A 15,553-nucleotide genomic window follows, 5' to 3' on the forward strand; every position below is an offset into this window, starting at 1 on the left:
AAATCGGACCACTTCCACGCCCACAAAATAGCAAAAACCGAAAACATATAAAGTGCCATAACTAAACTATAAATAAAGTTATAAAAGTAAAGTAATAATTTTGTACAAAGGATTGCACTAAGAAGGGCGTGGCCCCACCCCTACTAAGTATATATATATATATTTATATACATATATATATATATATATATATATATATATATTTGGCGTAGGAACCGCTTTAAGCGATTATAGCCGAATCCACCAGAGCGCGCCACTCATTCCTCCTTTTTGCTTTTTGGCGCCAACTGGAAACACCAAGTGAAGCCAGGTCACTTTGCACTTGGTCTTTCCACCGGAGTGGAGGTCGTCCTCTTCCGCGGCTTCCTCCAGCGGGTACTGCATCGAATACTTTCAGAGCTGGAGTGTTTTCTTCCATCCGTACAACATGCCCTAGCCAGCGTAGCCGCTGTCGTTTTATTCGCTGAACTATGTCAATGTCGTCGTATAAATCGTACAGCTCACCGTTCCATCGTCTGCGGTATTCGCCGTTGCCAATGTTTAGAGGACCATAAATATTGCGCAAAACCTTTCTCTCGAAAACCCCAAGAGTCGTCTCATCGGATGTTGTCATCGTCCACGCTTCAGCGCCATACGTCAGGACGGAAATAATGAGCGACTTATAGAGTTTGATTTTGGTTCGTCGAGAGAGGACTTTAATTCAATTGCCTACTCAGTCCAAAGTAGCACCTGTTGGCAAGAGTGATTCTGCGTTGGATTTCAAGGCTGACATTGTTGGTGTTGTTAATGCTGGTTCCCAGATAAACGAAATTATCTACAACTTCAAAGTTATGACTGTCAACAGTGACGTGGGAGCCAAGACGCGAGTGCGCTGACTGTTTGTTTGATGACAGGAGATATTTCGTCTTGTCCTCATTCACCACCAGACCCATACGCTTCGCTTCTTTATCTAGTCTGGAAAACGCAGAACAAACGGCGCGGTTGTTGCTTCCGATGATATCAATATCATCGACATACGCCAGGAGCTGTACATTCTTGTAGAAGATTGTACCCTCTCTATTTAGTTCTGCAGCTCGTATTATTTTTTCCAGCAATAGATTGAAGAAGTCGCACGATAGTGAGTCACCCTGTCTGAAGCCTCGTTTGGTATCGAACGGCTCGAAGAGGTCCTTCCCGATCCTGACGGAGCTTTCGGTGTTGCTCAACGTCAGCTTACATAGCCGTATTAGTTTTGCAGGGATACCAAATTCAGACATCGCGGCATAAAGGCAGCTCCTTTTCGTGCTATCGAAGGCAGCTTTAAAATCGATAAAATGATGGTGAGTATCGATTCTTCTCTCTCGGGTCTTTTCCAAGATTTGGCGCATGGTGAATATCTGGTCCATTGTGGATTTTCCAGGTCTAAAGCCACACTGATAAGGTCCAATCAGTTCGTTGACGGTGGGCTTTAGTCTTTCACACAATACGCTCGACAAAACCTTATATGCGATATTGAGGAGACTTATACCACGGTAGTTGGCGCAGATTGTGGGGTCTCCCTTCTTATGGATTGGGCAGAGCACACTAAGATTCCAATCGTCAGGCATGCTTTCTTCCGACCATATTCTACAAAGAAGCTGATGCATGCACCTTATCAGTTCTTCGCCGCCGTATTTGAATAGCTCGGCCGGTAATCCATCGGCCCCCGCCGCTTTGTTGTTCTTCAAGCGGGTAATTGCTATTCGAATTTCTTCATGGTCGGGTAATGGAACATCTATTCCATCGTCATCGATTGGGGAATCGGGTTCGCCATCTCCTGGTGTTGTACTTTCACTGCCATTGAGCAGGTCGGAGAAGTGTTCCCTCCATAATCCCAGTGTGCTCTGGACATCCATTACCAGATTACCTTCTCGGTCCCTACATGATAATGCTCCGGTCTTGAAACCTTCTGTTATTCGCCTCATCTTTTCATAAAATTTTCGAGCATTACCCATGTCGGCCAGCTTTTCAAGCTTTTCATACTCACGCATTTCGGCCTCTTTCTTTTAACGTCTGCAAATGCGTCTCGCTTCCCTCTTCAGTTCTCGATATCTATCCCACCCCGAACGTGTTGGGGTCGATCGCAACGTTGCGAGGTAGGCAGTCTGTTTTCTCTCCACTGCGGAACGACAATTCTCATCGTAACAACTGGTTTTTTGGCGTTGCCGGAGACCAATTGTTTCGGCTGCAGCGGTATACAATGAGTTTGAGATGCCGTTCCACAGCTCCCTTATATCGAGATGCTGATGAGTGCTCTCAGAGAGCAGGAGTGCAAGTCGAGTAGAAAATCGTTCGGCTGTCGGTTGTGATTGCAGCTTTTCGACGTCGAACCTTCCTTGTGTTTGTTGACGGGCGTTCTTTGCTACACAGAGGCGAGTGCGTATCTTTGCTGCTACTAGATAAGTAGTTTGTACATATTTCGTAAACCACTCAAGCTACATCAACCAAATTTTCTAGAGTCGTTTCGGATTATAATAATAATAATTTTTGATCCATAAGAGGAAGGTGCCACGCCCACTCCATTTTTATAAAGTTCAGCTCGAGCTGTACGAGTTATTCGACGACATTGACATAGTTCAGAAAAATGTGTTTGCCATATTTGATTAATATGTATAGCTTTAATAGGTTGCGAAATGTACATATGCAAAAAACCAACCGACCACTCCCACTTTCCTAAACAAATTTCATCAAATATGTCAATTTGTACGATGATCCATTGAAACAAATTTTACTTTTGCTCAACTGCAGTATCACCCCTACCATAACGCCAAGGAATTTGATATGTGTACCAAGTTTCATTAAAATGTATCAAGTTTTATTTTAGTTATCGCTTGCACGAATACGCGAACAAACAGACAACTTGCCGTACTGATCATTTCGATATATATAACTCTATATCTAACTTGTTTAGTTTTAGATGTTACAAACAACCAAGTGTTAACACAGCTAGAGTTTCCACGTGGCACTATTTGTAATAAATTTCCATTCATTATTCCAAAAATGTGATTGAAGTCAATTCGGGTTGGAAATATACGTGGTTGTAGTTAAATTGAGCCTATTTCCCCTAACAACAGTATCATAAGGATCTTAAAAGATTCCAATATTCTTCAAAAAATAGTGGTTCCATTCCCATTATCCAAGTTAAAGCAATCAGATAACTGTTATTAAGAAATGAAATATTAATTTTAAAACTGGATAGTTCATTTATTTATAAATTCCATTTTTTTTCATACTGATAAACTACCGTACAATTTACATAACACATTAATCTGTTTTGCGACACTCACATAAACATAATACCAATTTCAAGAAATATACATGTATTTTAAAATTTACTGCATACATAATCATATTTGAAGTTGCAGTTTGTCGAAGTAAACCTAACATATTTTAGTGGAATAGAAAAATTTACATTTGTTGCGCTAAAATAATTTGGTTTGTGTAATTTCCAAGATTCACATTTCTAACCGCTGACTTCGTCACCATTCCCAATTAACGTTTCGATGCGAAAATCTTTCGCATTGTTGTGCTTTGTGGACCTAACATGATCATAGTCGAACGGTATTACAGTTTGCTTGTAAGATTCATCCTCGCTATACTTAATGGCCGGTGCGTCCTTAAGGCCCGCAAAGCTGTGATTGCTTTTATGCTGGTCTGCAAAGGTCACGCCAGGTGTCGAGCTATTCGAAATTTCCGAATTTTCGAATAGTAAAATGTATGGAGAAGATCTTTTCAAAGCGGCAGCACTTGCTTTTCCAGCTTCCTCGCCTTCTAACTGCTGATCTAATCTATTATTTGTACATACACTATCAATTGAGTCTGATATGTGGGAGTCATGTTCGTTGGAGCTTTCGACATCAATTCTATCACAGGACAAGTCATCGCTTTCATTGAACATATTGGACTCTTTGCATTGAAGTAAATTGCTGCAATCATTGTTTTGCTCATCGATAAAGCTTGCTGCCGATCCGACGGTTGTATGCAATCTAGTGTACTTATCTTGAATATGGTCATGTTTTTGGATATCGTCCATCACACTAAGGACGTTTGCATTTTTCCTCATAAATGACACATTTTGACAGATGGTGTCGAATTTGTCGTTGTTCTGATAGCCAAGCGCATCCGCTCCGGCGAAAAAGTTGAATTTTTTCTCTTCTCTTCGCGCCGCGTCGAAAACATCCGTTGGTGTATGCAACATATCGAAGCAATCGCGATTATTTGCGAAATTAGCAACGTTAAAATGTACTGGTACTAACGGCACCGGCTTCCTTATCCAGAATGGCGAAATCGAACCGAAAACCGCTGGAAACGGGAACCTCTGCATAGCGGGTGGTCGTTTGTATCGCTTTCGCCTCCTAAGGAAGCTCCCATTGTCGAACATATCTTCGGCTAAGGGATCTAATGTCCAGAAGTTGCCCTTGCCCGGGTTTCCTGGTTCGCGTGGAACTTTAATAAAGCAATCGTTTAGACTCAGATTGTGGCGGATGGAGTTTTGCCAAGCAGGAAACTTATCCTTATAGTATGCAAACCTGAAATAGAAAATGTGTGTAAATACTAGGTAATTATTTGAAGATAAGTACATTTTTTAATTACTTCTACTCATAATTACTTGTTTTTATCAAAACTAATATGTACAAATTTAATTATAATTTCAAGTACAGCCCGATTGTTATGTTATAGAGGAACTTGGAACCGATTCCTTAAATTTTGTTTGATATTTTAAGGAAGATAGTAAACTGATAATACTCGTATTTGTAATAGGGCCGTCGCCAAAACTAAATCCTTATGTTTTTTAGTTGGTAGATATTTTGAAAAGAGAGTTTAATGTAACGTAAGTGTTTTGATAAGTTATAATATGTAGGAGGCAATGTTACATATGAAGGCAAAAAAGACTTAAAAAAAATTAATATATAGGTAGTTGTTAGGGTTAACACCCTAAAGATCAAGGACATTTTTATATGCGAAAGCTCATATCATCATCATGTCTCCAGAAAAGTGCAATATGGTATGAAGCAAATATGGATATTACATCAAAAAAGTGTGAAAAAATTTGAACTATTTAGTCCACCTATTAAAGTTGATACTTCTTTTCGGTAGACATCGTAGACATCAACGGCTGAGACCACGTTTTAACATATATAAATATTTAAATCTTATAAAATATGAAGATGGTATTCAATATAAATTCTATATCCCCTCTAATATGAGTATCCTGTTCCAATTATTTCCAATATTAATTACTGAACAACATCTCTGTATTTCTTATGCTTTTGTCTGGTGCTTTTTTTACAAGAAGTGGGGAGAGACACATAAAAATGTATACATAAGCTTTGTACACAGCTCCGTTTCCTTCTCGCTCAGTTTGAAAGCAAAGAGTTTTAGAGATATTGGAATTCAGTTCAGAGTTCAGAAACTCGAAGTTCTCCATAACTTAAACTCTTGAATTGGCAATAGAAGTTAAATTTAATTCAAATTACTTTCCATAAATCGAAGTCTCTCTAACTCGAAGTTTTCTTGTAGATTATGGTGATTCGAGTTAGGGAAGTTCAACTGTATTTGGATTATGACGATTTTAAGATTTAAAGTTTTCTTTACTGGAAACAATTCTATTGAAATACATGTTGAAAACGGGCTTACAGAGATAAGTAAATACGATGAAGAAGCTATTGAAGAAATTGCTGAGCCAATAGCATAGTACATATAAAAATACATTGTTTTTGTTCGTCGAGAAAGGACTTTACTTTTCAATTGCCTACTCAGTACAAAGTAGCACCTGTTGGCAAGAGTGATTCTGCGTTGGATTTCCAGGCTGACATTGTTATTGCTGTTAATGCTGGTTCCCAGATAAACGAAATTATCTACAACTTCAAAGTTATGACTGTCAACAGTGACGTGGGAGCCAAGACGCGAATGCGCTGACTGTTTGTTTGATGACAGAAGATATTTCGTCTTGTCCTCGTTCACCACCAGACTGATTCGCTTCGCTTCCTTATCCAGGCGGGGAAAGCAGAACTAACGGCGCGTTTGTTGTTATGATATGGTCCAATCAGTTTGTTGATGGTGGGCTTTAGTCTTTAACACAGTACGCTCGGTAGAACCTTATAAGCGATATGATGGAGCCTTATCCCACAGCAGTTGGCACATAATGTGGGGTCTCCCTTTTTGTGGATTGGGCAGAGTACACTTAGATTCCAATCGTAGGGAATGCTTTCTTCCGATCATATTTCGCAAAGAAGCTGATGTATGCACCTTATCAGCTCTTCGTTGTACTTCAAACGGGTAATTGCTACTCGAATTTCGAAAATCGTTCGGCTGTCGGTTGTGATTGAAGCTTCTCGATGTCGAACCTTCCTTGTGTTTGTTGACGTGCGCGCTTTGCTGCACAGAGGCGAGTGCGTATCTTAGCTGCTACAAGATAGTGGTCCGAGTCGATGTTGGGACCACGGAGCGTACGCACATCAAAAACACTGGAGACACTTCATAAAATCAAGTACTACAGGCGACCATATTTCGGGCCCCAACGAAGTCAATCAGCCTCGGGCCGTTTGGCGATGTTTCATCATGAAGGCTGAATTTTCCGACTGTTTACCCACCCTAGCGTTAAAATCGCCAAGCACGATTTTGACATCGTGGCGGTGGCAGCGCACATAGGTGCGTTCTAGGCGCTCATAGAAAGTATCTTTGGTTACATCGTCCTTCTCTTCCGTCGGGGCGTGGGCGCAAATAAGCGATATGTTGAAGAACCTCGCTTTGATGTGGATTGAGGCTAGACGTTCATCCACCGGGGTGAATGCCAGGACTCGACGATGCAGTCTGTCTCCCACCACAAATCCAACACTAAATTTGCGCTCCTTTATATGGCCGCTGAAGTAGATGTCACAAGGACCCACCTTCTTCCTTCCTTGTCCCGTCCATCGCATTTCTCGAATGGCGGTAATGTCAGCCTTTACTCTTACGAGGACATCAACCAGCTGGGCAGAGGCACCTTCCCAATTAGGGGTCCGGTCATTCCAGGTGCATGCCCTTAATTCGTAGTCCTTTATACGTTTGCAGTGGTCGTCATTAAACTTGGGGTCTCTTATCAGAGCCTGTTGCTTCCTTTTCATTGGGGTTTTTTATGTGGTGGGTCCCAAACCCTACGCACAACCGCATAAGCTGGGTTGGCCTTCTCACTTTAGCTAGCCACATGCAAAAGAATCGTTCCTGGCCACTCCCAAGTGAATGACAGTCAGGAACTTACTTACGATCTCACTTAGGTGAACTTCTACACATGACCCCATCCTCTCGTTAACTACTTATGGTAAAACACCGAAACTTTCTGGAGCCGTTTTTAGGTACTACCTTATACAGTCCAAAAATAGAAGAAATCGGATTATAACCACGCTCATCTCCCATACAAAGGTTATGTTGAAAACTACTAAAAATGCTGTAATTCATTAGGGAAAAACACCAGAAACCTTAAATTTCATGGTAACGATGGTACAGAAGAGCTGCACTCAAATTGGTATACAAAATGTAACGTGGCTCCATCCACTTATGTGCCAAAAACCATATCTCCGAAACTACTCGACCAATTTCAATAAAATATGGTTCATAATATTTCTTTAGGTCTCTCAGATATTTTAAAGAAGTTCAGAGCGAAGATATTTCTTTTAATAATATATCTCCGTGGCAAAAATGAGTGAAATGGGGTAATAACTTACACTAGCTCCCATATTCCTAATATTTCCTAATATTAGGGTTTTCAAGCTGTCAATGAACTTTATCATATACATATACGCTGAATATGTAGATCAAATTGTGTGTTATTTTAATACAATTAACTAAATAACTTGCGAGAGTATAAAATGTTCGGTTACACCCGAATTTAGCCCTTCCTTACTTGTTAAATAATAATTTTACTGTATTTAATACCCTATTTTCTTCATAGAATACAAAACACAAACATTTTTCGGGTGATTGGGTGAAGTTTATATTAAAACGGGTTTGTTCAATTTTTTAAAAGTCGTCTCATCGGATGTTGTTATCGTCCACGCGTTTGTGCCCTACATCAGAACGGGAATAATGAGCGACTTGTTTGTTTGATGACAGGAGATACTTCGTCATGCCCTCATTCACCACCAGACCCATACGCTTCCCTTACTTATCCAGTCTGGTAAAAGCAGATCAAACGGCGCGGTTCCTTTTCGTGCTATCGAAGGCAGCTTTAATATCGATGAAAAGGTGGTGAGTATCGAGTATTCTCTTTCGGGTCTTTTCCAAGATTTGGCGCATGGTGAATATCTGCTCCATGGTGGATTTTCCAGGTCTAAAGCCACACTGATAAGGTCCAATCAGTTCGTTGCCGGTGGGCTTTAGTCTTTCTTACAATACGGGCATGCTTTCTTCCGACCATATTCTACAAAGAAGATGATGCATGCCCCTTATCAGTTCTTCGCCGCCGTATTTCAATAGCTCGGCCGGTAATCCATCGGCCCCCGCCGCTTTGTTGTTCTTCAAGCGGGTAATTGTTATTATTATTATTCACTCTATAAATCGTATGCCAAATATTAAAATTATATACTAAGTTAAAAAACAGTATTTTTTAGGTTAACAATAAATTACTTAATTTCTGACAGTACTCGTATCAATCGTTGGCAATTAGTTGGTCGTGTAATATTTTGCCAATTTTATATATTAACACCGGATGCATTCGAAGTTTTAATGGAATCGATTGTTTTGTTTTATTTAATACTAACAGACCACTCCGGCTTCGCACGGGCTTAAACAAACATTTTAAAAGTTATAAGTTTTTACACATTTATATACACTCTCTCATACATACGTATGTACTTTGCCATTTCTTGCGTGAGTTCATTTTAAAAGAGTAAAATGAGGAAAATTCGAATATTAAATTATATTTTTTTTATATTTCAATTGCAATGAGCTAAAACTTGATTACGATCTCTAGTCTTTTGTGTCCGTTGTCTTTCTCTCTGATTATGAAGGCGTTGGGAACGCTCAGAGTTCGGCGCCCTAGTGTGAGCTTGTATATTTCCAATGTTTTGTTCTTCAGGCCGCTGCACACGCTACGTACTCGGCGTAGCGGTACTTGGAAGGTTTTGAAATTTTGTTCAACAAGCAGCTGCGAGCACTCGTTACTCGACTCTCTGGCACACGATTGGGAAACGAAGAGAATGACTTGCAAGAAAATTTTCAGTTTCAGATTAAGATTCTCCATCACGAAGTTGGGAACTATTTCCGGAAAGTTGAGATTCTAGCAATATAGCTTATGTTACTCGGAGTAAATGTAGCTTTCCAATGGTGAAAGCATTTTTGAAATCGGCACAGTAGTTTTCGAGTTTATTCAATACAAACATACCATCAAATATTTCCTCTTTATAGTAGTAGTATATATTGCTTTGCTTCTCCTCATTAGAGAAAAGTTAAATTTACATAAATGAAGGGCCACCCCCTACTTTAGATATGCGTTGTACGTTTTTGTAATTTGTTTGGTTACAAACATAAAATCAATTTCATACTATAAATAAAATACTTTAATATCCCATAATATATACACGTGATGTCTTTACACATTTTCATTCATCCAGTTTTGTCCTGGATTGCACCGTATAACTATCGTGAAATTTCTTCCCAAAAAGAATTTAATTCGTCTGAGGGTATTTGAGAAAATCGCTTTTAAACACCTTAAATTTATTTTTGTTAGTCTATGCTTGTCTCTTGTCTCCAAAAAAACTAATTTAAAATATAATTTAGTCTATCTTCAGTGATTGTTTACGCGCTATTTCTTTTAAATTTCCGCAACTAACTCATTAACGGATAGATTTCGACCAAAATTTTCGAATTTACGGATTCAATGATTAGGCCCAATTTCCTCAATTTATAACAATTTTAGTACACACTCTTAAGTTTCTTACCTTGACATTATAAAATCACAGATGCCACTTAGTGTGAGCTTTTTATGTGGCGATTGAAGGATGGCCATAGTGATGAGGGCAATGTATGAATAGGGCGGTTTGACCAGCGGTGTACCGGTGGAATTGTCGTTGGTGCTGCTGCTACTGCAACCACTGTTGGACCCAGATTTTTCCTCCGCTAAATTAGCTGCAGATGTCATCGCTAACGGAGATGAAATTGAGCTGTGTGTGTTGGAGGCGGGTCTTAACTTTTGACGGGGCGGAGACAATTGCAGTCGAGTGTGATGATGGGCGTTACTGCAAGCAATTGTAGAATCCACTGAGGTGTGCATGCCCAATACGATGTTTGTACGACAAGGAAATCAAACGGAATTAAATTAAAGAGTTCAATTAATTTAAAATGATTAACTTCTTTTGAGATGAAACAATAACCATTGCGTCTTTCTTACAAAAAGCAATTTAAATAATATGCTTTGATCCTTATTATGTATATTCCTTACGCACTTTTCTTTGACTTTCTTTATTTAAATTATCAATTTTCCACTTTATAACTTTAATTGCGTAATAAGTGGCGCATTTTATCACAAATCTTGTTTTTCTTCTATGGATACACTTCGTAAAACAAATCCGTCACTTTCGCACTTTCAGAGTTATAGTGTTTCGTAGGAACTAATTTCACTTAACGCACTTCTCGCACTTGATTATATTGTTTAAATTTATTTATAAATTTTGCCAAAAAAAAAAAATTTCAATTTGCAATTGGTTTGCTAGTCATCGAAGGACGTATTCGTTCGATTTTCGTTCATTTCAGTTCGGCAGTTGCTGCGATAGTGTCGCTACGCCAAACCGTTAATAATGTCCGCCGCCAAATGTATTAACTAGTACACTCTAAAAATAAATGTATCCGCTCTGTATTCTTGTCTGATGTTACGCGAATCCTTTTAGCAAATGTTGGCTGAACTACAACGAAAACGAAACTTTTTCGTTCGACTCTTTTTTCTGGCTTTTCCTGCTGTTTTGCTTCACGCTTTACATAACCAAACATTTATTTATCACAAAACCACTGCTGCTTCCATCAGCTTTTGTCAGCGTTCCGATGTTTATGCAGCTCGAATAATTCTGATTCCGTTTCGGCTGTCGCTGCTGCCTTGCCCCATCCTCATCAGACCTTACCTTCCCCTGAACCATCAACATCTGATAGCGTTGCCATTGTTACGTGTGCCACAGAGTAGTAACACCTATGCGGCGTCATGTGCGAACGAAAGAGCAAAGAGATGTCCAGGACGTATACGCGTGCACGTCAGACAAGTCGTAAGCGACAGCTTCTATGTGTCAGGGCGAAGGGGTGCACAGGGAAAATCACTCGAATAGGATGTGGCGTTCGTAATCATTTACACGGGATTGTTCACATATACAACCGCATATGTGCGTCGCCAGAATTGAATGGCAGAAGGGATGAAGGCTGAGATTGGGATGTAAACAAATATTTTGAAGATGTGCTTGGTATAAGCTCAATGGAGAATAAACGCCACAAACAAGGAAAAGGGCAATAACGGCCAACATCGAGTCAGACCAGACGCAACGAATGGGTGTCCATATGTACTCGTATATCATGCCTCGCGTATGGCTGTGTACAGCAATAGCTGAGCATTAGAAAATGGTGGCACACAGCAAAGTAGATATTCGCATTGGTATTTGTACGACTATGGGAATGAGAAATTTGTTATGTTTCTTCATTGTATGTTGATTCAATATTGGGGTGATCTGATGAGATTCGCCAAATGGGAAGAGAGATTATTTTTGTTGTTTAGCTCGTTGGCATGATGATGTTATAGGCACTCAGCCTGGCTATGCACCTACATGCATAAATACATACATATATCTATGCACATGCATACATGCGTCGGTATAAGTAAGCAAACCCAATAAACGAAATTGGTGTACTGTACATGAATACTTTTAAAGATTGACGTGTTTTTCACTTAATAATTTTTCATTATGTCGAACATATCAAGTACGTATGTACATATACTGAAATTGTAGTATATAACTAGTATATACATACATACATATTAGGATTCTTTCACTGAAATGTACTCCAGTAAACGCACACATACACATTTGTTTATCCTCATACTTTAGCGTGTAAAAATTGGCAAACGGTGATAAATTATTTATTTCTAGTGGCAACATACTGAAATAATCTTCTGAATTGAGTATTACAAACATCTTAACACATTTTGTTGAATTTATTGCATTAGAAGAATTAAGAATCGAATTTATGATTTGTTTCAGATTTTTTTTTCGGAGAACTATTTGCACTAATCGCGCTGAAGGGGGAGCAATTAGCTCTGGGCTAGCGCAGCCTAAAGATTTGATCGATGCTTCCAAAAGCACCAGTTCCAATTTGTGTTCCTCAAATTTCTACTTATGGGTCAAAATCCATATCTCAGGAACTACTCGACCGATTTCAATGAAATTCGGTATATGATATTTTCTTCACACCCTAATGACACGTGTGGAACCATGTAACTCAATTTTGAATTCCATCTTATTCCTTCACCTGATAATATATACATACATAAGGAACCAATGAAGATAGCGAAATAAAACTTTACAGAAATACTGTATATGAACCGTGGCATCACTTGTGAAAAAATTGTCGAAATCGGACTATAACTTTTCAGTGCCCCGGATATCGAATATGAAGAACTCAGTGCCTTATGAATATTTTTCATCGAAAATATCAGAAAATCTCTTAGATAACTCAATTTAATTCAGAGGAAATCGTTTTCTTCTAATAGTGTGCCCCTGTACCAAAAATGGTTAAAATCGGGTCATAACTTCGCCCAGCTCCCATATAGCTAATTATAGGATTTTCAAAAATACGATGGGCTTAATAGCTTATAAATCGGTTAATATGTGAAATATCTTAGCCAAATTAAGCGAGCATATACTCTCAGATATAATGTACGTTGGTGATGAAAATTAGTGAAATCGGTTCAGAAATTACCTCAGCCCTCATGTCTATATATGATTTTCGTTTTTCTATTGGACTTTATGCCAAATATATGGGTCAAATTGTGTGTGATCTTAATAAAAATATAGCAATAAATTGCGAGAGTATAAAATGTTCGGTTGCATCCGAACTTAGCCTTTCCTTACTTGTTGTATATGTAATTTATAATTTTATTGTTAGGGGTCTATAAATTCTAATATATGACGGTCGAGGATTTTTGCAATTACTTAATCCTCCAAGGAAAGTCTTCTCTTATATCGGCCTTATTTTATTTAGTCGAAAACAAATATTTTTAATTAATCATTAAACACTTGGGATAGGATATTAAAGGAAAACAAAAAAATATAAATATAATATAACAGTTTGCTGATATATGAGAAAATCCAACGAAACTCCAACAGTAGAGACAACAACAGTAAAGCTAATAATAATAAAAACAACAAAAACACCTTTAACGTCGTAGCTCAGACATAAATTTTATTGATAAATTACAAAGAGAAGAGTATTACAAATTCAAGCATATCTTCTGAGACGCACTGATGCGCAACCTAAATTTCTCTAAAATAACACTTATCTGTTCAGGTATGCATATCTTCTGAGACGCACTGATGCGCAACCTAAATTTCTCTAAAATAACACTTATCTGTTCAGGCTTTCAAATGGTGTTTAAATCTTATCTCAACTCAATTCAACTACTAACTTTTTGTCCACTTAAACTGAGAACTTCAAATTGTTTTTTTTTCAGAAAATTTAGCAAAATAGTTGAATAACCACCTGAGCTTGATGGTTCCATGTTTAGTTTTGCAAATTTTTATAATCACTTGGCATAGATACAATTTAATTACAAAAGGCCTGCGCACTTTTTCTGAAACTTTTCGTTTCTTTTTTCACAAATATTAAGTTCGAAGCTTCACTGCCTAGGCACCGTTAGGTATTTGACATTTATTTTTCTGCTTTGTGCACTTTAAATTGGTATACTAGGTTTTTGTTGTTTTTTCATAATTTTTATTTTTTTAATTAATCCGAGAAATGGCTCCTTTGGCCCCACTGTGCCACGCTGCCATTGCGTGGTGGAGATTTATCTGAAAGATCTTCATCTTCCAGTTCTCTCTCCAACTTTGATTCCATATTTCATCTATGCAATTGACGCTTAAATAATAGTATAAAAAAGTGAATACAGACAATTATTTATTAACATTATGCGAAGGGATTTAATTTCAGCTACGTATAATGAGTACTCATATTATTTTTCGCTCAAAAACATAGCAAAATCCAAACACAATCTCGCAACGAAGTCAGATTAAAATAAAATCGTACACTGGGTAGTCGTTTGCGTTTCACAGTCGATGCTTATTTTCTATAAAATTTTATTATGATATACACCCCGATTCACTTGAATAGGTAAATATTTTATTTTTAAGTTACGAGCCTATATCTCTTCATTTAGACATCGCAGAAGATTCATTTTAAAGATCGGTCTATTTTGAACAAATGATGTGAAAATTAAAAATATACCTTTCATAATTTGGTATATATGGGGTGTTTTAATGAACAAGTCAAAAAATGTGCTTTAAAATTTACGTAACTCGAATAGGTACAGTGGTCTCAAGACAAGAATATATTTAGATTAACCATACAAGTGTAAATGTTTTAGTATAGTTTCACATATTAATGCTTTTAGCTTTTAGTATTGCCTTCTTTATTTATAATAATTTTAAAAATTCTGTTCGGATAAATCGGGCTATCATAAAGTCTTTTTAAGTAGTCCAAGGATATCTCACTCCTTGCTATTTTTATCGCTGCTATAAAGGACTCCCGATCATCGAATTGGCCGCTTGACTCATAAACCTTGCGGGACATCCACCCTCAAAGGTTTTCCATTATATTATGGTCAGGAGAATAGGAGAATCATATTTTGAGCTGGAATCCCAGATTTACTACCTTTGCGGTGTGGATCGGAACATTATCCTGTTGGTATGTCCAGGAAATGTATCCAAAAATATTACAAAATGGCGGAAATGTTCTGCATCGAGTATTTGTTTATGTCAAGATGCAATAATTTTTATACTCTCGCAACATGTTGCACAGAGCATTAGTTTTGTTGTGTCACCAAGAAATAAAAGAGTTAGATATGGGGTTATGTATATATAAATGATCAGGATGACGAGTGGATTTGAAATCCAGATGTCTGTCCGTCCGTCTGTCCGTGCAAGCGAAAACTTGAGTAAAAATTAAGATATCTTAATGAACTTGGAACACCTATTCCTTGGCACCCTGAGGAGGTTGCTTTCGAAAATGGGCAAAATCGGTCCACTGCCACGCCCACAAAATGGCGGAAACGGAAAACCTATACAGTGTCATAACTAAGCCATAAATAAAGTTATGAAAATAAAATTTGGAACATAGGATCGCATTAGGAAGGGGCTCTTTTGGATGTAATTTGTTTTTTAAGTGGGCGTGATCCCGCCCCCAAATATGTTTTTTGTATATAACACGCAAACCAATAAAGCTATATAAACCAAACTTTCTGCAGTCGTTTCTTTTAGCCATTTCCTTATACAGTCCAAATTTTAAAGAAATCGGATAATAACCACGCCCA

At 38.1% G+C, this 15,553-nt stretch overlaps 1 protein-coding gene across 1 annotated transcript; it reads right to left on the reverse strand.

Annotated features, from left to right (window-relative positions):
• Window positions 1-3,063: 3,063 nt before the first annotated feature.
• LOC105218850 (fork head domain-containing protein FD3) lies at window positions 3,064-11,122 on the reverse strand. The gene is made up of 2 exons (XM_011194688.3): window positions 9,936-11,122; window positions 3,064-4,547 (listed from the first exon to the last, which is right to left on the reverse strand). Exons 1-2 carry the CDS (start codon window positions 10,265-10,267, stop codon window positions 3,482-3,484), a joined length of 1,398 nt encoding a protein of 465 aa, XP_011192990.2. The 5' UTR covers window positions 10,268-11,122; the 3' UTR covers window positions 3,064-3,481.
• Between the last annotated feature and the right edge of the window lie 4,431 nt (window positions 11,123-15,553).

The sequence above is a fragment of the Zeugodacus cucurbitae genome, chromosome 6, assembly GCF_028554725.1.
Source record: "Zeugodacus cucurbitae isolate PBARC_wt_2022May chromosome 6, idZeuCucr1.2, whole genome shotgun sequence".
Lineage (NCBI taxonomy): Eukaryota > Metazoa > Arthropoda > Insecta > Diptera > Tephritidae > Zeugodacus > Zeugodacus cucurbitae.